At 40.9% G+C, this 25,421-nt stretch overlaps 1 protein-coding gene across 1 annotated transcript in view; it reads right to left on the bottom strand.

Moving 5' to 3' along the window:
* Nucleotides 1-25,421, bottom strand: part of LOC122729169 (amyloid beta precursor protein binding family B member 1 interacting protein) — a 119,023-nt gene that overhangs the window by 13,787 nt on the left and 79,815 nt on the right. Inside the window, exons 8-10 of the mRNA XM_043967886.1 lie at nucleotides 21,657-21,743; nucleotides 20,781-20,924; nucleotides 15,832-15,942 (exon numbers count right to left, since the gene is read on the bottom strand). Coding sequence (XP_043823821.1) covers nucleotides 15,832-15,942; nucleotides 20,781-20,924; nucleotides 21,657-21,743 — 342 coding nt within the window. The remainder of the gene's footprint in view (nucleotides 1-15,831; nucleotides 15,943-20,780; nucleotides 20,925-21,656; nucleotides 21,744-25,421) is intronic.

Below are 25,421 nucleotides of genomic sequence, written 5' to 3'. Positions count from 1 at the left end.
ATAGAGCACGGGCCCTGGAGTCAGGAGGACCCGAGTTCAAATCCGGCCTCAGACACTTAACACTTACTGGCTGTGTGACCCTGGGCAAGTCACTTAACCCCAATTGCCTCACTTAAAAAAAAAAAAGATTAAATATGCAAGAAACATACTATTATGTGATATGCCAATGAGCCTTTTTAAACTTCATTAAGAATATTAACATACTGTACTTCATTTATTTAGTGTTTTAAGGTTTGCAAAGAAAGCACTTTACATATTATTACATTTGATTCCCACAACAACCTTGTGAGATAAGGTCTATTACCCCCATTTTACAGATGATTAAACCCGGGCTGAGAGAGCTAAGTGACTTACCTAGGGTCACACAACCAAGGAATGTTTAAGGTTACACTCGTGCTCAAGTCTTCCAACACTGATTCTACGGTGCCACCTCCTTGCTCCACCCAAAAGAATAATTTTTACCTCCATTATCAGGTTATTATCTATATAATTTCTACTGTTATCAAATGGCATTCAAAGGTGATTGTGTAGCACTGATAGGTGTTCTACAATAGAAAATAAGAACTGGAAGGCAAGGAGCTCACCATCTCAGAGTGTACAACACACAAGTAGCAGTTTATCATCCAAGGCAGCAATGATGTGGCCAGGCATGTCAGAGACACCCACAACTGTGCAAACCTGATTTTCTGTCATCCAGAAGCCCTGCACTAGGAGGTTGGTAGAAAGTGAGGAGACTCCAATCCAATCGAATGATCCCAACCCACTGCCATGTAGAAGCCAGTAACACAAGCTGCAGAGGTTGGTCTGTGTGCTACAGAGGTCCTAGACAGCCCTACTCTTGCTGTGTTTGACTGGTGTCATGACTTTAAAAGATTCAAGGTTTCAATGGTGTGGGCACCCTCTCTAACCCACACAGATTCCAACACCTCTATGCCTTAGTAGATTGGTGAATAAACTACTGTAGCTTAAAAAAAAATCCTCTGGTGGTGAAGATGTGTCATTATATGTGCAAAAAATTATGAACCACAAACACTTGATTTTCTGGGGGACCTGCCCCATTTCCCCACTTCCTCCCTCTTTCCAAAGTGCTAATTTTTAAGTTAAACTAAAGTCTTAACCTTTTTTTGTGTGTGCCACAGTCCCCTTTGTCAAGGTGGCACAACCAATAGACTCCTCAGGAACATGTTTTTAAGTTCATAGAATGAAATGCATAGGAATTACAAATGCATAGGATTATAAAGGAAATCAATTAGAGTGAAATAGAGTTATCAAGATACCAAAAAAAAAAAAAATGTTCATAGACCCAGGTTAAGAACCCTTGGTCTAGGAGATAAGTGAAACACCATCCCTGTTTGGAAGATTCTAAAAGTACTCCACTGCTGTTTAGAGGAGTATACTTATTGGTTAAACTCCTTCATCAGCTGAGATATGACAGTCAATAGGCATTTCTAAGGCACCTACTTTGTGCCAGGCATTGTACTTAGCGTTAAAGATACAAAAAAGAGGCAAAAGATAGTCCCTCTACTCAAGAAGCTTGCAATCTACTAGGGGAGACAACAAACAAATATGCACAAACAAGCTACACACACATAAATATATAAATAGGAAATAATTATGAGAGGGAAGGCACTGGAATTAAAAGGGGTTGACACAGGCTTCCTGTAGATGGGATATTAGTTGATACTTGAAGGAAAGCAAGGGAGCTGTGAGTTGGAGATGAGGAGGAAGAGCCTTGCACATTTTTTTGTCTGGGGCAGTGAGGGTTAAGTGACTTGCCCAGGGTCACACAATTAGTGTCAAGTGTCTGAGGCTGGATTTGAACTCAGGTCCTCCTGAATCCAGGGCCAGTGCTTTATCCACTGCGCTGCCTAGCTGTTACCCCAAGACTTCCACATTTAAAAAAATCTGATTTTAGGCTCTAGTCCCATAGAGGTGGCTGGTGGCCAAGCTGATCTAGAAGAACGATGGTGGACTTATTTGAGCAAGGGTCTCTTTGGAGACAGAATGTGAGAGATAAAGTTGGAAATGGACCTCCAGTAGCAGAAGGGATGAGTTAATGCAATGGCCTTTTCATACACTCCGCTTGTGATTAACAAAGGAAACTAATATATACAAATATTTACACACATACATTTATCAAAATTCTACATGTTAATGATGACACACATAATCAAACTATAGTTAATCTTTGAAAAATCATTCCTTGGGGCTTATTGAAACAATTTTTTGAAATCCTGTTCTTTCAGTTTTAGGCCTGCCATTTTGGTCTTGGCAGTGGCTCAAAGAATACCAAGCATGGTGTGTGCCGGAGCCAGCTTAAACTTGTATGGAGGGCCAATTGTTAAATTTTCTACATGAGCATTTATGCCTTGGAAATTTTTGTTGCTGTCTCATCATTTCAGTTATGTCTGATTCTTTGTGACTCCATTTGGGGTTTTCTTGGCAAAGATACTGGAGTGGTTTGCCATTTCCTTCTCCAGCTCATTTTCCAGATGAGGAAACTGAGGGAGAGAGGGTGAAGTGACTTGCCCAGGGTCACACAGTCCAGATTTGAACTCAGGTCTTCCTGACTCCAGGCCCAGCACAGACATTGGCAAACACTAAAACTCAGGGCTGGATTTATTGTTTTGTTGACTGTCTAGACTTTTAAATGTCATTCATATATTTTTGCATTCCCTTTTTCCCACCTCCCCAGCCAGAGAGATGGCTGTTAAACATTTACCAGCACACTCCTGCCCCTACTTTAGATACTTATTAGTTGTGTGACCCTGGGCAAGTCATATAACCTCTCTGAAATTCAACTGCCTCATATGTAATATGGTGACAATAATATCTGTATCACTTACCTTATAGGGTAGTCCTGAGGCTTACATGTTAATGTGTGTAAACTGCTTTGCAAATACTATGTAAATATGAATTATCTCTATTTAAAAATATTTTATTTTTTGCAATTACATGTAAAGACAATTTTAAACATTAATTTTCAAAAAAAATTGTTTAGTGAGGCAATTGGGGTTAAGTGACTTGCCCAGGGTCACACAGCTAGTAGTAAGTGTTAAGTGTCTGAGGCCAGATTTGAACTCAGGTACTCCTGACTCCAGGGCCGGTGCTCTATCCACTGCGCCACCTAGCTGCCCCCTAAACATTCATTTTTAAAAATGTTGAGTTGCAAATTTTTCTCTCTCCCCCCACCCCTCTGAGATGGTATGCAATCTGATATAGGTTATGCATGTGTGACCATGCAAAACACATTTCCATATTGGCCATATTGTGAAGGAAGACACAGACCAAAGAGGAAAAAAAAAAGTGAAAAATAGTACGCTTTGATCTATAGTCAGACTCCACCAGTTTCTTTTTTTTTTAGTGAGGCAATTGGGGTTAAGTGACTTGCCCAGGGTCACACAGCTAGTAAGTATTAAGTGTCTGAGGCCACATTTGAACTCAGGTACTCCTGACTCCAGGACAGGTGCTCTATCCACTGCGCCACCTAGCTGCCCCACCACCAGTTCTTTCTCTGGAGATGGATGGCATTTTTCTTCACAAGTTCTTTGGAATTGTCTTGGATCATCGTATTTCTGAGAAGGGCTAAGTTATTCAGAGCTGATCATCATATAATATTGCTATTTTTATTGTATACAATACTGTATACTGTGTACTGGTTCTGTTCAACTTCATTTTCCATCGCTTCATGTAAGTCTTCCCAGGTTTTTCTGAAATCATTCTACTCATCATTTCTTTTTTTTTGGCGGGGAGGGCAGGGCAATGAGGGTTAAGTGACTTGCCCAGAGTCACACAGCTACTAAGTGTCAAGTTTTTGAGGCCAAATTTGAACTCAGGTCCTCCTTGAATCCAGGGCTGGTGCTTTATCCACTGAGCCACCTAGCTGCCCCTTGCCTGAGAAATTTTTATGCAACCCTGGGTACATAAGTAAATATAATAGGTATACAAATCAAACATTTGCTCTCAAATTTTTTGCAACCCCCACATTCAGTTACATAGTTTAAGAAGTTCTGTCTTAGGGGCAGCTAGGTGGCACAGTGGATAGAGCACTGGCCCTGGAGTCAGGAGTACCTGAGTTCAAATCCAGCCTCAGACACTTAATACTTACTAGCTATGTGACCCTGGGCAAGTCACTTAACCCCAACTGCCTCACTAAAAAAAGAAGTTCTGTCTTATAGCACAAGAGTATTCCATTATAATCATGTACTGCAACTTGTCCAGCCATTTCCCAATTCTTAGCCACCACAAAAAAGGCTGCTACAAATAGGTCCTCCCCGCTTTTTATGTCTTTGGGATACAGACCTAGTAATGTTATATTATCTGGGAGAGTACTCAGAAACTTTCTAGTCTGCCCTTGTAATTTTACATATGAAGAAACGAAGGTAAAAGGGTTAAATGACTGCTCATGGCCACAGAGGAATATTAGAAGTGGGATCTGAACTCAGGTCCTCCGAGTACATCTACTATACCACGCTGTCTCACTAAAGCAAGAGAATCTGTTTCTATACTTTTGGAGGCGGGGACAAGAACAAACATTTATTAAGTGCCTGGTACTATGCTAAATGCTCTTTACAAATATCTCATTTGATCCTCATAGCAACCCTGGGAGGTATATACTGTTATGATCCCTACTTTACACTTAAGGAAACTGAGGTAGACAAGTTAAGTGACCTGCCCAGGGTCACATAATTAGTGTCTGAGGCAAGATTTGAACTCAGGTCACCTTGATTCCAGGCCTTGTACTCTATTCACTGTACCACCTTATGGAGGGCCCCCCCTCCATGAAATTCTAAGCCATATCAGCTCAATGTGGTCCTACCAATCTTCAGCAAAGTGTTACTTTATCCTGAGCAACAACACTAAGCCTGGATTCCATTTTTTTCAACGAGTAGGTTAAAAACTAGCAAGTTAGAAAGCAAAAGGCCTGGTGATCTTGGAAATGAATGGAGAATTCCCCTTCCCCCTGCAGTTCCCCCTTGTGCCCAGCAGATGGCATCAAATGCTTTAGGATAGTTGACTCGACCACCATTGGCATCATCATTCTGTAGGCCAGGCCTTTTTTTTTTTTTTTTTTTTTTTGCCAGTGCTACCCTAAGCATCCCTCCTCTTTCAAGGCCTTTAAACAGAAGTCATGATTAGATGTTCTAACGGGTGTCCCTGGCAGGCGGGGCTTGCTAAGGGCATCATCTGCTCTGGGAGTAGAGCTGTCTAATCAATGTAATAATGGAAGGCTAATTAAAATGTTTACTCCCTTGATCAAGGCCAATGATACAGGCACTGTTACCTCCATTAACAACACGGGCAAGGCAGAAACAAAGAACTTAGAAGGCCCAGACAGTCGTGAACTAAAATCACATTCTTGCCAAGATCCCCTCCCTACTAGGGGACAACAGTTCAGTTCATATACTGCAAATGACATTTTCTCTTGATGGCAAGTCTGTCCTTTAGGACTTGGCTACCAGTAAAACAAAAGCCCATTTCTTTAACATTTTTTCACTTTCTTTCATTTTTCTTTTCTTCAAGTGTTCTTATACAAAATGACTAATATGATTAATGTTTTACATAATTGCACATGTATAATCTATATCTGATTGCTTGCTGTCTCAGTATGGGGAGTGGGAAGGGAAAGAAGGAGTGACAGAATTTGAAACTCAAAATTTTAAATAAAAATGTTTATTATTAAAAAAAACCAAAAAACAAAACAAAAAGCCCAGCAGGTTTAGAGGATGGGGCTGCTAAACACACAATTACCCTTCCCATTAGGGGAACGCACTGTTTCAACAGCTCATGGATAGGAGTTGGCAAGATCCAGATCTTACTCTTGTCCCTATGTGGCATGATTCCTTAACATTTTAATCCCTTTAGGGAACCATCATAGTTTACTTTATTTTGTGACATTCAAATTCAGCTTCATACACTTATTATTAAACTCTGTCTGCCTCAGTTTCCTCAACTGTAAAATGAAGGTCTTATTTTCACTTACCTTCCTAGGGTTGTTTCAAGGATCAAATGAGATATTTCTAAAGAGTTTAGCACAGCACCTGGCACACAGAAGGCATTTTATAAATGTTTATTCCTTCTCCTTCCTTCCTTCCCTTTCCAACAGAGGGACCTTGTACGTTTTTTTTTTTTTAAATTGGCAGATAGTAAGAAAGCCAGGAATTGAGATGAGTAAATGTTTAAGTTTGTTCTTGCAAAAATTCATGTGCAGATGCTCAACTGTTAAAAAAAAAGATCTATATAAACCATGGAGTTAAAAAAAAAAAGCTTAATGTTCTAAAATACGTGTTATATCCAAATGTAGAAAAAAACAAATAATCCCTTAATGAAAGGGATTGAATGGAGGAAGGAATTTTTGAATTGCGATTCTGGGTCTGCCAGTGATTCCTTCTGTGGCGATAGCTTGGTCTCATTTTCTCTAGACATAAAATGGGAGCAATTTCCCTATATGTACAAAGGGATCCTCAAAGGGATTCTGGGAAGATGAATTAACTCCTCAAAGGCATGGCTTCCTAGTTTTAAGTGAGACACCTTGAGTCAGGCTTCAAATGTACCATTTAATACTTTGAAGTTCCTGCCACTGAGGGTTCCTGGTACTCCCCAAAGTGCCTTACTGCCCTTCCTAGGGTAACATTCTGAGAAATTGCTTACAGAGTGTCTCAGGGGAAAGTGCTAGTGTAGTGTCCACTAATTTGGATCTCTCCTACTGAAAAGACCCAGGCAGCACAGTTTTCAAAGATCTTGAGAAGTTACAGGATGTTATAGCTGCTATTTATAGCTAAAGAGAGAACTTTTACATATATATTAAGTAATATATATGTTACATGTTATATAATATATTAAATATTAGGTAATATATTTAATAATTATATTAAGATGCTTAAATATGTTAAGCATATATTACTTAATATATATTTAATTAATGTTACTTAATAGATATATATTTTTTGGTGAGGAAATTGGGGTTAAGTGACTTGCCCAAGGTCACACAGCTAGTAAGTGTTAAGTGTCTGAGGCTGGATTTGAACTCAGGTCCTCCTGAATCCAGGGCCGGTGCCCTAGCCACTGTGCCACCTAGCTGCCCCACTTAATATATATTTTAAAGTTCTGTGTGTATAAAGCATATACACATATATTTTATAGGTGCTATTTAGTCCAACCACTATCCAGTTTTATAGATGAGAAAACTGAGGTCTAGTAAGGTTAAGCAGTAATTTACCCAACATCCAAATCAATTAGTGGCAATGCCAGGATTAGAACCCAGGCCTTCTGGTCCTTGGTCCTTTGCTTTTCCATCCCATATCCCACTAGCGCCTAACAATTATGAAAAGCAAAAACACTGTTTTCCGGGCAGGCATTAATTACCTTTGCCTCCTTTATGTTCAGTAATAGGATAAAGAGAGTGAATACCCAAAGGAGGAAATTCCTCCCTTGCCTAAAACAATATGGTAGGAGTTGGAATTTGCAACAAATAGGGAAAAATGACAAAGTAGTATTTTGAAAGTATTAAAACTAAAAAAATTAACTTCCCCTTTAGAAATTACATAGGAGGCTAAAAGCCCCAAGTGAAGCATGTGCCCTTAGAATTTAAGGGAAAGACGAAAAAATAACTTATGATTTCCCCGCCTTGATCTGTGACTGAATTGGTATAAGGGACTCCCAACATGGAAACTACCTTTACCAATGCAGCCTATCAACTATCAATCAATCCACATTTATTAAGTACCTACTATGTGTCAGACACTGATAAGTGCTGGGGATACAAAAAGAGGCAAAAGACAGTCCCTGCCCTCGAAAAGCTTACAATCTAATAGGGGAGACAACATGTAAAACTGCTGTACAACTTAAAGTTTTAGAGACTTGCTGGGAAACTAGAACATGAAGAGGCTTTCCCAGGGTCACAAAGCTAGTATGTGTTAGGCACGGGACTTGGATGTAGGCCTTCCTGAGTGAGGTTGGCTCTCATCATGTTACTACTGCTTTAAAAAAAATACACTAGGGGCAGCTAGGTGGCGCAGTGGATAGAGCACTGGCCCCAGAGTCAGGAGTACCTGAGTTCAAATACGGACTCAGAGACAACACTTACTAGCTGCGTGACCCTGGGCAAGTCACTTAACACCAATTGCTTCACTTAAAAAAAAAAATACACTAATTCTGCAAAGGAAGCTATTCAATATCCATATAAAATGGATGAAACTAGATAGCTACAGCAAGATGAATGAATGAGAAGGCATTTCTGAACTGCTTACCATAGACCAGGCACTGGGCTAACCTCCCCAGGACAAATGGGTTATTGATGAAGACAGGAAATTTCTATAAATCCCTTCCATTAGACACGGAGAAGAACCAGATCTATACTTTCATTTGTATAGATAGGGAACTCCCAATAAGAACATTTCCTCTACTAGTACAGATGAACACCTTTTCTGAAACATTCAGTCTTTAGAGAATTGCCTGGTACACTGAGAAGACGAGTGACTTGCCTAAGATCACAATGCCAGTATGTTTCAGGGTCAGGCCTTGAACACAGGTACTCCTGACCTCAGGGTCTTCTCTTTAGTTACTACTCCATGATGCCTTTCAAATGATAACAAAGCTAAGATTAAATTGAGGTCTAGGCCATTGGATCAGTATAGAGGGCTTCAGAGGTCACCTCGTCCAACTCGCTTCTTCTTTTTTTTTGGTGAGGCAGTTGGGGTTAAGTGACTTGCCCAGGGTCACACAGCTAGTAAGGGTCAAGTGTCTGAGGCCAGATTTGAACTCAAATCCTCCTGAATCCAGGGCCGATGCTTTATCCACTGCGCCACCTAGCTGCCCCCTCAACTTTCTTCTTTACAGCTGAACATACTGTGCCCAGAGGAAGTGACTTGCCTTGAACTTAGATCTTCCGACTTCTCAGATCCAGCAGTTTTGAACTATACCACACTCTTTCTGGAATGTTTGTGCATCCATGCATTGTTGCATTAAATAAATATAGTTTTCCTAATTAAAACGTGGCCCAAATTCCAGTTAGTTTCATGGATGGCTGAACAAGATGGGGAAGAAAGCACCAGGGTATAGGTAAACAAAGTAAGTTCTCTAAACTGTAACTAAACCTCTGAATAAGGAAATTAATGATTTCCCCACACTATTGCAGAAGGAGCTAGGGCGCATGGGAGAGGGCAAGTGGGGTTGGGGGGGGGGTTGGGAAAGCAGAAGCTGACCTTAAGGAAACAATTGAATGCCATCTAGCCAGAACGGGAAGCTAGAATGAAAAGGAACATCTCACTGATTGTTCACAGGTTAGCCATCGGCTTCCTGATGATAACCATCAGAAAGAAACCTGTTGGAAAATGGGTTAGTTTTCATCTTCATCAAGACCTGAAGACTGGTATATTGATGTAATCTTTTTTTTGGGGGGGGGAGACAATGAGGGTTAAATGACTTGCCCAGGGTCACACAGCTAGTAAGTGTCAAGTGTCTGAGGCCAGATTTGAACTCAGGTCCTCCTGAATCCAGGGCCTAGCTGCTCAAGACTGGTATATTGATGTAATCTTTTTTGGGGGGGGGGGGAGAGACAATGAGGGTTAAGTGACTTGCCCAGGGTCACACAGCTAGTAAGTGTCAAGTGTCTGAGGCCGGATTTGAACTCGGGCCCTCCTGAATCCAGGGCCGGTGCTCAAGACTGGTGTATTGAAAAGAGGCTTAGCTCTGCAACCAGAGGACGTGGGTATAAACCTGGCCCTGCTCCTCACTGCTTAGAGGACCGGGGGGAGTCACTTGTGTTCACTGGCCTGACTTTTCTCCTTTGGACAATGATGGGGTTAGTGTAGATGAGCTCAAGAGTCTCCTTCAGCTCTAAATCTACGATCCTGTAATTTAGCTTCTTATCTTCCCCATTTTTATGCACCACACTGAGTGGCAGCTTGCAAACTTGCTTGCTTTTTGGTAAAAAGGGTTATGATTTTCTATGCTTTCAAAAAATTTCTGCTTCAAACAAAATTGGTGCTTTGGACTGAGCCTGTAGGCTCAGATCTTTCTTAAAAATGAAGGCTTTCCAGGGCAGCTAGGTGGCACAGTGGATAGAGCACTGGCCCTGGAGTCAGGAGGACCTGAGTTCAAATCTGGCCTCAGATACTTGACACTTACTAGCTGTGTGACCCTGGGCAAGTCACTTAACCCTCATGGCCGGGGGGGGGGGGGGGAAGGGAAGGTCAAAAGCTCCTGAACCAGATGTTGTCTGGGGTCTTTTCCAGCTCTGGATTTATATAGGAGTCTAGCTATTCCATCTATAAGATGACCTGCCTGAAACACAAAACATGTCCTCTTGCTTGATGCTGCTCTCAGATACATGACTGAATAGACTCAATAAAAAGTCAAGGGTGGGATGGACATGGGAGTATGGGATTGTGGCCATGACAAAGGGTCAGCTGTGGGAGCAATTTTAGAGGGGAAGGCTTCGGCAGCCTTGACCCTCCCTGGCTCTGGGACCGGCAGCAAAAGTAGTTAAGTATAACAGACTTTAGAGGATAGAAAGGCTGCTCTTCCAGCAGTCGGCTTCAAGACAGGTACCCAGCTGCATAAATGGTACGTGCTGATGCCCTTGTCTCATCTGATTCCCTGGAAACCAATTTTTCTAAATCTGAGATTAATTCAGCATTATGCACCATTACTCTCAGATTACTCAAGCAAAACCAGCCCCAATAAACCATAATTAAATACACACATTGTCTCGAGCACATCAGACCAAGTAAACCGGTTCAATTTGCATATAGATTACCTTGCTACGTTTCCCCCACCCCCTTTGAAGGGTTTCTCATCACCAACTAAGCTTGGGCTTTGATCGTCAAGCAGCTCTGACACTGTGTAGTATGTATGGTAGTATGCACCCAGCCTCCTGCTCGAGACACGCTGGCTGTGAAATGAATGGTGTCAAAGACAGAAATACTTCAAAAAGATCAACCGAACCTTTCCATTCAGGGGGAAACGATCTGGAGAGATGAGCCATTGCGTCTGGACCTTTGCCCCGCTCCTTAGGCAATGGAGACCATTAGGACTCACAACCCCTTGCAATGAGCCTTGCAGAATGCAGCTGGGGCTTCCTTACTATTGTCCATGAGTGGTTAAGGGGTGTGTTTCCATGCTCATTCCTTCTGTGCTAATGACCAATGGGTACAGGAGACTGATGCAGCCCGAAGAGGACCAGAATAGCCCCTTTATCACTCTTCTCCCCCCTTTTAACCTCTATTCCTTCATCGTTATGACCTTGAGACTGCCTGCTCTCTCTCAATTGCTTATTATGATTGCTTCTGTTCACAGGAGCATGGGTTATAGATTGAGAACTGGAAGGAACCTCAGAGGTCATTCAGTCCCATCAATTCATTTTATGGATTAGGAAAAAGAGGCCAGGAAAGAGGAAATGATTTGCCCACGTCCACACTGGTAGAAATTAGGTTGTTAGGCGGTACCACGGATAGAGTGCTGGTCCTGGAGTCAGGAAGAGCTCAAATGTGGTCTCAGACCCTGGCTGGGTGACCCTGAGGAAGTCACTTAACCATTGTCTGTTTCAATTGCTTCTGCTGCAAAAGGGGATAATAACAGTGCCTACCTTGGAGAGGTGTTGTGAAGATCAAATGAGATATTTATAAAGCACTCAATAAGTGCTTAGCACTTTGGAGGCATTTAATAAATGCTTATTTCCTCCCTCCCTCCTTTCCTTCCTTCTCCTATCCCTTACTCCTTTCCTTCTTCCCTCCTTCCATCCACAAGGGGATAGAAAAGTGAGGTGGGACACCATGAATAAACATCACCAACTTTCCCATTTTGCTCAGGGCTGGGCTTGCCCAGTACACTCCTGTTGAGTCCTTATACAATCTATTCAGAGTGGACAAATTTTACGAAAATCCATTTCCCTTGGTATTAGGAACAAAAAAATGAGCTGAATCCACTAAAAGAGAGAAAGACCTATTTATACAAAAATATTTATAGCAGCTCTTTTTGTGATGGCTAAGAAATGGAAATCACAGGGGATGCCCATCAATTGGGGAATGGCTAAACAAGCTGTGGTATATGGTGGTGATGGAATATTATTGTGCTATAAGAAATAACAAGCAGGATGATTTCAGAAAGGTGTGGAAAGACTTATATGAACTGATATATAGTGAAGTGAGCAGAACCAGGAGACTTTTGTGCACAAAGACAGCATTATTGTTTGATAAAGAACTGAATGACTTAGCTATTCTCAGCAATACAATGATCTAAGACAATCCCAAAGGACTATTGATGAAACATACTATCCACCTCCAAAGAAAGAACTGATGGTGGTGGAACACAGACTGAAGCATGCTATTTTTCACTTTCTTTCCTTCTATTCAAGTTTTCTTATACAAAATGATTAACATGGTAATGTTTTACATAATTGCGCATGTATACTTACATGTGATTGCTTACCACCTCAGGGAGGGGAAAAGGGAGGAAGGGAATGAAAGACAGAATTTGGAATTAAAAAATTTTAAGTTAAAATATTTATTATTAAAAATGAATGGGGGGGGCAGCTAGGTGGCACAGTGGATAGAGCACCGGCCCTGGATTCAGGAGTACCTGAGTTCAAATCCGGCCTCAGACACTTGACACTTACTAGCTGTGTGACCCTGGGCAAGTCACTTAACTTCTGCTTGCTTCAGTTTCCTCATCTGTAAAATGGGAGCTAATAATAACTGCATTTATTCTCAGTATTGCTGTTAGGATCAAATGATATAACACATAGCTTTGCAAATCTTAAAGAGCTATATAAGTGTTAGCTATTATTATTATTATTAGTAGTTTACATTTATTAAGCACCTACTATGTGCTAGGCACCATCTTAAGTACTTCGGATATAAAGGCAAAGGACAGTCCCTGCTCAGTATAATGGAGAAGACAACATATATATTAAAAAAAAAAAAACTATGTACAAATAACATATATATGGGACAAACTGGAGTTAAGGCACCAGAATTAAAGGAGTCCAAGAAAGGCTTCTTGCAGAAGGTAGGATTTTGGTTACGACTTGAATGAAGTTTGGACCAGGGAAGGGTTTGGAAGGAAAGATAGATAGTAAGTTCAATTTTGGACGTGCTAAATTTAAGATGTTGGTGAGACATCCAGTTTGATCTATTCAATGGGTAGTGGAAAATGTGACACTGGAAGTCTAGACAGGAATGGATAAGTAGTCTTGGGAATCATCAGCATAGAGATAAATCCACAGGAGCTGATGACATCACCAAGTGAAACAGTAAAAAGGGAGAAGAGAAAAGGACCCAGGACAGATCCTTGGGGAACACCCACCATTGATGGGTATGACATAGATGAAGATTCAGCAAAAGAGACTAGGAGAACCAGGATGGAAAGTTGTTGTTTAGTCATGTCCGACTCTTCGTGACCCCATTTGGGGTTTTCTTGGCAAAGATACTGAAGTGGTTTGCCATTTTCTTCTCCAGCTCAGCTGAGGAAACTGAAGCAAACAGGGCTAAGTGACTTGCCCAGGGTCACACAGCTAATAAGTGCCTGAGGCCAGATCTGAACTCAAATCTTCCTGACTCTACCTAGCAGTGGAGAACTAAAGAGAAAAGAGTATTAAGAAGGGGGAGTATCAAAAGCTGCAGAAAGGGGTGAGAACCGTGAAAAGACCATTAGATCCTGCAGTTATGAGATCACTGGTAACTTTGAAGAGAGCAGATTGTCTGATAAGGTCACAGAGTAGGCTTAAGGAATTTAGCCAACAAAGGAGAGATATGGGACAATAGCAAGTGGAGATGGAGAGATCAAGAGAGGGTTTTTGTTTTTGTTTTTTTGAGGATGAGGGAGAAATGAGCATGTAGGAAAGTAGGAAAGGATCAAGTAGACAAAGGGTGAAGGTAAGTGAGAAAGTGGGGATGACAGAGGGGGCCAATGTAGTGGAGAAGATGGGATGGAAAGGGAATTAAGAACAGTTCTTTCACTAATTGAAATAAGTTCAAAAAGACTTTTTGTACTCTCATGTTTTATGACCTGAACTATGGTCTATCCACATTTATATAAAAAGGGTATATTATTGAAGCAATAATTCTGCTGTGGTCCTTTTTAAAACAGCGAAGCAAATAAAATAGAATGAAAAAAACAAGAGTAACTGCATTCATTATGGCTTCTGATAGTGTACTATGTTGCCTTTGGCCAAGAATGCATCATCTGTGATATCGGATGTACTAAAACATTATTTGTATAGATTTCTTTTACGTGTTATATACATTCATTCATCTAATGTATATGAAGCGCCTACTAGGGGCAAAGTACTGTATGAGGTCATGGGGAAGATATGAAGCTTTCTTAAGACGCTGCCATCTTGGAATGTCAATCTGGTAGGAGGCAGGATGCATACCAGAGCACACAGGCTTTGAGCTGTTTCCCGACACACCCAGTCTCCCCTGTGAGACCAAAGGCATGCATGTCTCCAGGGGCTGCCCAGGCCTGGGGCTGTAGCCTGTAGGTCATGACAACAGTTTTTGCTTTCGAATTGGTTGGCTTATGTGAAAAGGCAACCTGTGACCTTCATTTCATTAGCACCAGGCTCCATTCAACTTCAAAAAGCTAAGGGCTTGACATTTGTGTATCTGATTACTAGTGTGATCCCCAGAAGCAGAACATGCTGCAGGAGGCCTAGTATTTTGCTGGGTGTCACTGAATGCTCAAGAAATACTTTCTGATGTGTTTGAAGTATCCGGGCATAGAGGGAGGCTCTGTGTGGGTCCAAAGAGATAGTACCGCAGGAACAACTGAGCAATGCAGAAATCAGATCACTTTGAACCCATTTATAAGAATCAGATGCCAAATTTGCTAGATGAAAGATATTTCTGTTTAGCCTTTCAAAGCATGGTACCAATGTAGAATTTTTTCTTCTTAATTTAGTCCATGTAAAGTTTGCTAGTGAGCACAGATACTGGTTTTCTAAAAATTTACTCCATGTTGAACACAGGAAAGTCAGTACATAAAGAATTGATTTCTTGGGTTTTAGGACGTTATCCACAAAATGCTTGCCCTAGTTCAAATTTCAAATCCTCTTCCATAAATTGTATAAGAACCTAGGGTTGAGATTCATATCGAAACTTCAGACTGAGATATCCTTTTGGATTATATTATCCTTAATATTCTATATTGCGACACAGAAATCTAAAATATAAAAAATAGAGGTTGCCCTTAATAGTCTATATTGTAAATGACCACACAAGACTTGGAGGGCCACAGCTGACTGACCTTGGCTCATTCCCACTGAGTCAAGGCAAGGTGAGTGACCACCTAGGATGGAAGGACATTTCCTTTCAGTGCACATGTTCCAAAGATCACTCCATTCTGAGGAAGGGATGGATTTTGTGGCCAGAAAGAGCATCTTGGTTTTTTTCCCCCCTTGAATAAATCTTCCTCTAAAACTACACAGTCATAAAGAAGGAAGCATTAAGCACACAGTATGTGCTGGGCACTTGCTAAGAGCTGGAGAGCAGTCAGGAAACCCTGGGTTAAAGCCTGCCTCTGATACACACTGGCTGTAAGACAATGGGCGAATCACTGAACCTCTCCATATACTCCATGAAACTCCAATCAATTACAGATGATGCTGCAACATTGGAAAGGGTTCATTACATGGATGAAAGCATAGGTCTGGGCTAAATGAACAGTAAAACACATTTATGCATACATAAATACACACAGAGTAGAATGCAAGTTGTTACTTTTAAAGCGGTGGTCAAGTATGTCGTTTAACATTTACTGCTTAGGAGGGATGCCCAGAGTCACAATCCTCATAAACATCAAATATAAAACAAAGGATTTCCTTGCACATACCTTTAGTACAAAGCAGTGGTCAGTTGGAGCTTTATATTTCATCCTGTACTGAGTTCCGTAATAAACATTTACATTTTCAAACTGTATGAAGCAAGCCAAATCCCGGGATGTCTACAAAGTAAAGGGAAATAATATAATGTTACAGAAAATTTAACTAAGATTCCAGGACAGTAAAAAGCCCTCCCATTCCCAAGCCTCTTAGGAGAATTTTTGACATTTTTCTCTAACGACTAACGTGTCACATTTAAGCAAAATTTTTAAAAAAGCATCTTGAATTTTGTTTGTTTTATCTGATCTTCTGCTAGGAAGGGTATCCTGAAAATAAAAGCTCTTGTTTTTTTAAGAGGAAAGAGAAAAATAAAGGGAACTGGAACCAGCTAGAATAGAAGCAGAAATTCTCTTGCTCTTCTAACACCTTGCACCACTGACTGACTTTGCAAGCCCCAACTAACTGACCTTGGCTTATTCTTTCTCATGCAATCAAGACAAGGTGACCACCGAGGAAAGAAAGACATTTCCTTTCAGGGCACATCTTTCCATTCTGACAGAGGGATGGATTCTGTGGTTAGAAATAGCATCTTGTTTTTTTCTTCCCCTAGAGAAAGCTTCCACTAAGAAACAGACAATAAAAGGTACTCAATGTACTTCTCAGTAAATTAGCAGAAATTTCAGGCACTTCCTCAAAGCAAAGATTTTTTTTTCTCTCATCCCTTTTTTTTTCTTCTAATACTGCAGGTTTCCTCTTGCTATTTATTGTGCTTGATGTGTTGCCATGGAAACAAAATGTCTGCCTCACTGAGCAATCTTCTTTGTGAAGAGTGAGTGTGGTGTCGAATCTGCATATTCTATCACACCTTAATTATAAATTGGTTCTCTTTCTCTGTTCTGGTTTCTTTGATGTTAAATATAGCTTATAAAAATACGAGTTAGAATTAGCACATGTGATTTTGCTGCTTGGTTCCCTCCCCCATTTTTTTTTTTACTGTCATATGTCTTTTTCTTTTTCAAAAATTTTTTTCTTTTTTTTATGGAAACAATCCCCCAAACTCCTGAATTTTCATACCAGCTAATAGCTCTTTTTAAAATGTCTTATTTCAAATGCAGTAATTCAACACATTTGGAACCTTATAATATCAACTTTCAATTAGTTATCTGTAGAAATGGATAGAAAGGCCGATAAACCAAAAGAAGCATCTGTTTGATTTAGCCATGCAATTGCAGGGTCTCATTTTTAGCAAATAACATTATACTTGCCAGTTCTATTATAAAGGGGCTACTTCTAAATGTCAGTCAGTCAGTCAGTCAATAAACATTTTTAAAGTGCCTACTATGTGCCCAGCACTATGCCAAGTACTGGTAATATATGCTAACACTGCCTTGCTAACATGGATAAAGAAATGAATGACTAAAAAATCAATTATTCAGCTCTTGGCTCTGTATGCCAAGTATTGTGCTAAATCAAATAAAGTCTTCTCAAATTACATATAGACACAGACATTGCTTGTTCATTAAGCATTGAGCAAAACTTTTTTTTTTTTTGGGGCAATGAGGGTTCAGTGACTTGCCCAGGGTCACACAGCTAGTGTCAAGTGTTTGAGATCGGATTTTCACTCAGGTCCTCCTGACCCCAGGGCCGGTGCTCTATCCACTGCGCCACCTAGCTGCTCCTGAGCAAAACTTTTAAACAGAGATGTTATTCTCAGAAAGTACTAACTTGCACCTGAATGCCTATAACAATGTTATGTATTCATAATAAAATTTAGAATATTTTCAAGTGAGAGGCAACCTGGCAGAGTGGACAGAGAGCTGGCCTAGAAGCCACAAAGTCCTGGGTTCTTCTGCCTCTGCTATGTGCTGGCTCTGGGATTCTCTTGGACATTCTCTTAATCTCATAATGCCCATGGGCACGGCTCTCTGATTTTCAGTTGCACAGAAGGTATGGCTACTGGGAATTTCCTCTCCTGGGGGCTTCCTATAGCAATGAAACCAAAAGTCCAGGTCCCTATATTTTGAATGACAAAAGAGATTTCCTTTTTTCTTTTATTAAATAAGGGCAGGTAGGTATGCATGTTTGCCTTCCATTACCATACCATATTTAGTGGATAGAGTGCTGGGCCCAGAGTTAGATAAACGATTCACAATTTTTGGAATCAAAATCTTCAGATTTGGGGCAGCTAGGTGGCGCAGTGGATAGAGCACCGGCCCTGGAGTCAGGAGTACCTGAGTTCAAATCCGGCCTCAGACACTTAACACTTACTAGCTGTGTGACCCTGGGCAAGTCACTTAACCCCAATTGCCTCACTAAAAAAAAAAATGAAATAAAAATAAAACAAAATCTTCAGATTTCCCCTTAGTCTATCATCCTCATTTTAGTCATGTACATAGTGTTATTTATTTACTTAAACCCACACTGCAGCCTTCTAGCTAAGGCAGACAGTTTGACTCTGATGGGAACATGTAAAGGACCTGGAATGCTAAGTATGAGAATTACCAAGAACACTCCTTATGCCAACCCATCAATGACTTGGTAGATGACTTATCTAGGGACATGTGGCTTATGAGTGTCCGAGATGGGATTTCCACTTAGGTCATTCTGACTGCAAGCCCAGCTTCTACCCACTATACACCATACTCTCCCTAAAAATTGTCCATGGAAGTTTTACCTTAATGGGATTTCTTTTTTTAAAAAAAATCTTTTTTAATGGGATTTCAATGCTAAAGAAAAGTATTATGTTTGAATTATCTAAAAGCCTTATTTGCACACATGAAAGCTGGGTCAAGACAGAAGCAGGCTGAATGATGTCCTAGGGATACTGTGGAAAAGATTCTTACAGCAATAGGGAAGTTCAACCAGAAAATAGCAAAGGATTCTGCCAATGCTTAAGTGCATATGATATGAAAGCAAAGATAGAGCATCCAATCAAAATTTTTGGGTAAACATTGGGTCAACTAAAACTATTGAACACCTTAACAAGTATAGGACTAATGTAGGGTACCGCAGCCATGTTCCATAAGAGAGTGTTTGAGGAATGGCCAAGCATGACTTTCCTGAGTGGATCAATGCAATATGAGACCTAGACAGTCAGGCTGGAGTTTCCACTGAGGTGAAAATGAATCAACCTGGAGACTCTGGAGACTGAATGAGTGTCATTAGCACCTTTTGCCCAACCCAGGTGGCTGAGGGTAGTGGGCTGACAACTAGGAAGCCAAGTCGCTGTCATAATTTCCTTACTAGTGAAGTGGGAATGCCTTACAGGGTTGGGAGGAAAGCATCTAGAAAAAGTGCTATATAAAAGCAGCAATTATCATTGTGATTGTTCCTGAGTTTACATGAGTGGAAGAAAAGACTGATGTAGGACCCTAAAGGAAAGAAAATTCATGAGTATCAGGCCCTCTCTGGACACAGAAAGTGAGACAGAGCAGTGAGGACAGAAATGACTCAGAAGAAACAAAACAAAACAAAACAAAACAAAAAGACAGTAAAATGGGGCTTAGATCAGGCCTTGATCCTATTATTTGAGTGAAAACCAGGGGGGCAACTATTACTATCTACTTTTTTGGGGGGGCAGGGCAATGGGGGTTAAATGACTTGCCCAGGGTCATACAGCTAGTAAGTGTTAAGTGTCTGAGGTCAAATTTGAACTCAGGTCCTCCTGAATCCAGGGCTAGTGCTTTATCCACTGCACCACCTACCTGCCCCCTACTATCTACTTTTTTTTTTTAAGTGAGGCAATTGGGGTCAAGTGACTTGCCCAGGGTCACACAGCCAGCAAGTGTCAAGTATCCAAGGCTGGATCTGAACTCAGGTCCTCTTGACTCCAAGGCTGGTGCTCCATCCACTGCGCCACCTAGCTGCCCCTCCTACTATCTACTTTTAACATTTCTTTTAATTTTGTATCTAGTTTGGGGTTTTTTTGCCCCATTTTTCTGTAGTGACCGCAGTAAAAAGTCTGTAGAAAAAATTCATTCAATAACAATGTGTTAACTTAGGGACAGGAAGGGAGAGGAAAAGGATGTGGACTTGAGTCCTTAGAAGCACCCAAAGGGCAGAAACTGCCTCAGTTTGACCTCTGTATTCCATAGTACTTAGCACAAGACGTGGCAAATCCTAAGTGCTTAATAAATGCTTGCTGACAGAGAGGAGATGGCACGGATGAAGACCATTTAGTGGCAGAGGAAAGAGCAGGTAAGCGAACAAATATCTGAGGTCCCTGAAAAAGGGGAAGACAAAAGAATGAAACAGCCTCTAACCAAAGCATTGAATGCCTACTCATATGAGACATTTAATAAATATTTGTGATTGGAACCTATATCAGTGGGGGCCTATTCCTATCCCTCAGTGATTTGCTATGTAAAGGCTATGTATGAAGAAATCAGAAGACACCCCTCCCTTTCTCTAGCCCAGCGAAGATATGAGGTCTTGACAATGTCATCACCATTCACCATCCACCATCATCATCATCAAGATACTAGCTAGCATTCACATAGCACCTACTATGTGCCTGGTGCTTAGCTGCTACGCCCTTTACAATTATTATCTCATTTGATCCTTGCAACAACCCTGGGAGGTAGGTACTATGATTATCTTCATTTTATTGATGAGAATACTGAGGCAAACAGAGGTGAAGTGACTTGTCTAGGGTCACACAGCTAGTTAGTGTCTGAAGACAGATTTGAATTCGGATCTTCCTGACGTTCCAGTATCACTAATGTGTGTTCCAGTATCACTAAAGTGAACATAACATTTTTATGTGCCAGGCCAAACTACTAAAAGACAAAAAGTCGCTTCATCAGCTTCATCTTAACACAGTATTTGTACAAGTGCTGTAGCGATATCAGACATCTCAGGTATAACAGACATTTGCCCTTAAAATGTCACCTGAAGATTTCTTTTCTTTCACCTTCATGAAATGTTTTATTGCTAAAGTGTTTCCTTTTGACTTCCTGACCTTAGTCTTTCCTTTGGGTACGTAATAAATTCCAGAAGCCCGTAAAAGAAAATAGCGTCTTTTCCAGGATTTCTTTCCATCTTCTTTCAAATAAAGAGCCCCTTCAATCTCTGGCACAATGACCGATGTCCCACAGAAACTTTCCTGCAATCGAGAGTCCAGTTACACAAAATATACAAAACGTAAATAGACATTTGTGTTCTCATTTAAACAAACTCTAACAGATCATTCTTTAAATCAAGCTACTTCTAGCTGATGCCCTTGATGTACGTGTTTTGCGTACTGCGGCATCTGCTATTTAAGAAGAAAGTATACTGCTAACTGATGGAGAAACAACTGTAAATAACTGAGACCAAGGGTAAAGCCTAAATTAGAAATTTACTCAGGTTTTTTTTTTTAAATTAAAGTCTGAGATGAGGAAGGCAGATGGCTTTTTTTTTGGCATCATTGCATTTCCATATGATGGTCTGCTAAGCATATTAACAATTCTCATCTTTCCAGGTGTGTTTCCCCAAACCTCAAAACTGGTTACAAAATTACTTAATTCCATCTGAATTACCCTTAAAAAAAAAAGCACAATGGAGGTAAAGTCTCTCCTGTTTTTTTTCTTTCAGTAGTATCATAGGATGGAAAGGGACCTCTGAGACCATCTAATCCAACCCCCCCCCCCACCTCATTTTACATATGAGGAAAGTGATGACAGGTTAAGTGACTTTCCCAAGGTCACACCACAGGTAGTGATTGTCAGATTTGGGATCTGAACCCAGGTCCTAACCCCAAGTCCACAGACTGCTGATCTCCATCACAGGACAAAGAAAGGATGACAAAGACCACCCATGTCCCCTCCCTTTCTCATCACTTCCCAGTTAAGCTTACCTCTAGTAAAAATTCCTTATTCTTTGCATTCATTTTCTCATTTGTTTCCTTGCCTTCTTTTTTTCCTTTATTAGCCAAGTAGAAATTCTGGATAAAATGCAAAAGAGATCAAATTATCAAGATCTTATAGTAAGTCCCTATGATGCCCCTGGTACTCTGCTAGAGACTGAAGGGGATTAGACAAAAGTGAAATTACTCCTATTTAGATCTATGAAAAGACTAGAAAAGAAAATTAGGCAGAAGCCCCCAAAGCAGAGACTAGATGGACAAGATCAGTCAGTTGTTGGGAATGTTACTGAAGAGATTCATACATCACAAGAAAGCCTGAACCAGTCAGATAGTTTTGAAAGGCCCTTTCAATACCAAGAGTTGATGCTTCTGACTTACTGAGTGACTTCTTTGTGTTAGGTCCTATGAAGAATACTGAAGAAGTCAGCAATACTCCCAACAAGTTTATAACCTAGTTGGAAAGATAGCTGAATTGAATATAATTGAGTTTACTCAAACAAGCTTTTGTTAAATGCCTACTACGCCCCAGGCATGGTGCTAGGAGCTGGAAATGCAATGCCAAAAACATGTACAAAATCATTTGGGGAGGAGAGGGAGGAACCTTGGAGGGGAGAGGGCTGGATAAGGAGAGAGACGATCTGTGTTATGTATGTACCTATGCTATCATTGACTGTATCTGTCCAGTGTTAATATGTTCACAAAGTGTCTAAAGATAAACAGAATATGTACACTGAGTAGATAAATTAGGTGCTATTTTTTACTTGCTTGCCAAAACAAGTAAAATTAGATACAAAGAGGTGTCAAAGGAATGACCTTTAAATCATGATTTTGTCATCGTCATAATCACAGACATTAAGACTTCACATCTAGAGTACTGCAATTTTTCTTCAGAAGACGTGAATAAAATTTAGTAAGTGACCTACCACTTTCAGAACAGAACATATCGATTAAAGGACCTCTTTAGTCTGGTGCACAATTGTTTATTGACCTAAGTCTATAGAGGAGACTGGAGAACAAGATGGCGGTAACAAAATAGAAACTCCAGGAAATCTTGGAAGATTTTGTGGAAGTAGAAATAAAAATGGTATTTGGTGAAATAAAACTGGAGATGTCTGTATGTCTGATTCTTCCTCTAAATGAAGACTTCTGCTCATTCTTTACCTTTTCATTGCACATGGAAGTATTTTCCTTGTTCGTACAGGCATTTGTAATTGAAAAAAACAACAACAAAAAACTTTCCCTTGCCACTCAAATCTGAAAGGATAACACTGTGCACCAGTGGCTCTGTGCTTAGGAGAGATTGTGAGCCATTATCGATTTTGTTTCACATTAGTCTGGAAGGTAACTATTCCAGAGTCCATTTTCCCCCTAAAGCATCAAAATGCTAAACCATTCCAATGCCACGGAAAAAGAATTACTCTAAAAATAAAACCCTACTGATCTGTCTGACTGGATATTCCTTGCCATGATGTTTCTCCTGTCTGTTTATACATGTGGACAACAACTATAATAAGGAAGAAAAAATGGGAATGGACAGGGAACTCACTAGCCCATTTAGATTTAAAAAAAATAAATGTACAGAAAATGGAATTGAGGCCAGGCACACAAGATCAATAAAAAAACACAGTATAGAGCTTGTTAAAACAGTGTCAGGGGGCAGCTAGGTGGCGCAGTGGATAGAGCACTGGCCCTGGAGTCAGGAGTACCTGAGTTCAAATCTGGCCTCAGACCCTGGGCAAGTCACTTAACCCCAATTGCCTCACTAAAAAATTAAAAAATTAAAAAAAAAAACAGTGTCAGGAACTCTAAAGCTCAAAAGGAGCTGAGTCCACAAATAGAGTTGGTGTTTTAGTTAAATTGGGAGGAAAAGGAGGATCAAAGAAGACATACAGCCTTTGCTTGGAGTGGATGGGATAACTGACAACAGAGAGAAGGCAGCACTTCTCTTGTTTTGTTTCTGTTTTCTTGACAAAGGAGGACAACCTTTACACTGCAAGGAGCAGGAAAATGACTACCCCAAACAAACAAGTTGATAGTAAGAGCTGCTCTTGATGAATTCAAATCTCCTGGTCCTGGAAGAACTAGATGTTTATGGTGAGCTGCCATCACCGACACTTAGGAAATCATAGAAAACAGGAGAGGTACCACAAGATTAGAGAAGGGCAAATGTGGTCCTGATTTTCAAAAAAGGGAAGAGGACAGAGTTTCTTGGCTTCAATTCTTGGGGAAATTCCAGAATGGCTCTTTACAAAGATGGTTGGGGAAGTTAAGCGGTGATCACAAAGCAGCAGCCTGGCTTCAAGAATAGGCCATGGCAAACATACTTATTTTATTTTATTTATTTATTTTGTTTTGCAGGGCAATGAGGGTTGTGACTTGCCCAGGGTCACCCAGCTAATAAGTGTCAAGTGGCTAAGGCCGGATTTGAACTCAGGTCCTCCTGAATCCAGGGCCAGTGCTCTATCCACTGCGCCACCTAGCTGCCCCCTATTTTATTTTATTTTTTACTAAACTAGCAGATGAGGAGGAATGCTATGGATAGAGTTTACCTAGGTTTTGTCAAAACTTTTCCTCAAGTATCACATAATATTCCTATGGAGAAGATAGAGAGATATGGGTGAGAGGAAAACACAATCCTGTGGATTTATAACTAGCCACCTCTAGCTGAAGAATGGCAGACTCAGAAGGGGACAATGATGGCTGTCTTTAAGTGTCTGAAGAAATGTCATGTGTAAACAGGATTACATGGCCTATAGGGCCAAACGAGGAGCAGCCGGTAAAAGGTGGTAGGCTTGAGGTGAGGAGAAACTCGTTATGAGAAGTGGTGGGTTCCTCTTCCACAGAGGCTGTTCTAGCTGATGCCGGAAGCCCACTTGTCAAGCACGTGAGAGGAGGGGTGTCTTTTGTGTTCAGGCTGGACGATGTGGCTGCCGAGAACCCCTCCCACACCCTTGAATTCTGTGATTCTGCTGGTGTGCTTCCCCTGTGTGAAGACTCTAGCTGCAGACGTGTTATTTCACACCAGCCTGGCTATTTCAGCTGTATTTAAGGAAAACGGCAGCTAAGCAGCCTTATTCTCATTGATCTCGCCGTTTCTCAGAAGACCAGATCCTCCCCTGTCCCAGCTAATCTTGATTCTTGACCACTCTGGTGCCCATGGAGAGGGGAACTTAGTGTTTAATTTTCCTCAGCTCCCAGGCAACCTTGCTCCTTGAATCTCACACATCAGCATCATGGCGGCATGAAGCTCATCAGGCCACAGCTGACTTGCATTTGAGCATCTGGCATCTATTTAGGAAAAACAGACCACCCTGTGCCTACAACTGAGGGGAAAGAGAAGTTTTCTTAATGACAAGCAGGCTGGAAAATGAGTTTGTTTTTTTTTTAAAAAAACAACAAAGTTGTTCTTTATCAGGGGTGCCTGAGTCTATTAGCCTGGACCACCTCACCCAGATGTATCCTATCTCTTTCACATCTAGACATATCTTCCATTTATTACAGGGTTCTCCTTTTGCTTCCCAACCCTTTATTTTATAAGGGTGGGAAAGGGGGGGGGATCCCTCCTATTGCCTTCTTCTGCTGCTCTCTCTCAAAGGGATTTTTCCTGCCTCTTCCCACTTTCTAGGAGGGCCAGACAGAGGTAGAGTTCATCCCTTGGCCTTTTGTGCTAATTCCAAGTCCAGGAAGGGGCTGTTTGCTACTCGTTTCAAAGTCAGCTGTTTGGAACTTGGGTGAGATTTCTCCATACAAACAACA

The sequence above is a fragment of the Dromiciops gliroides genome, chromosome 5 (genome assembly GCF_019393635.1).
Source record: "Dromiciops gliroides isolate mDroGli1 chromosome 5, mDroGli1.pri, whole genome shotgun sequence".
In the NCBI taxonomy this organism is placed as follows: Eukaryota; Metazoa; Chordata; class Mammalia; order Microbiotheria; family Microbiotheriidae; genus Dromiciops; species Dromiciops gliroides.
This window is presented reverse-complemented; position numbering and strand designations above follow the sequence as displayed.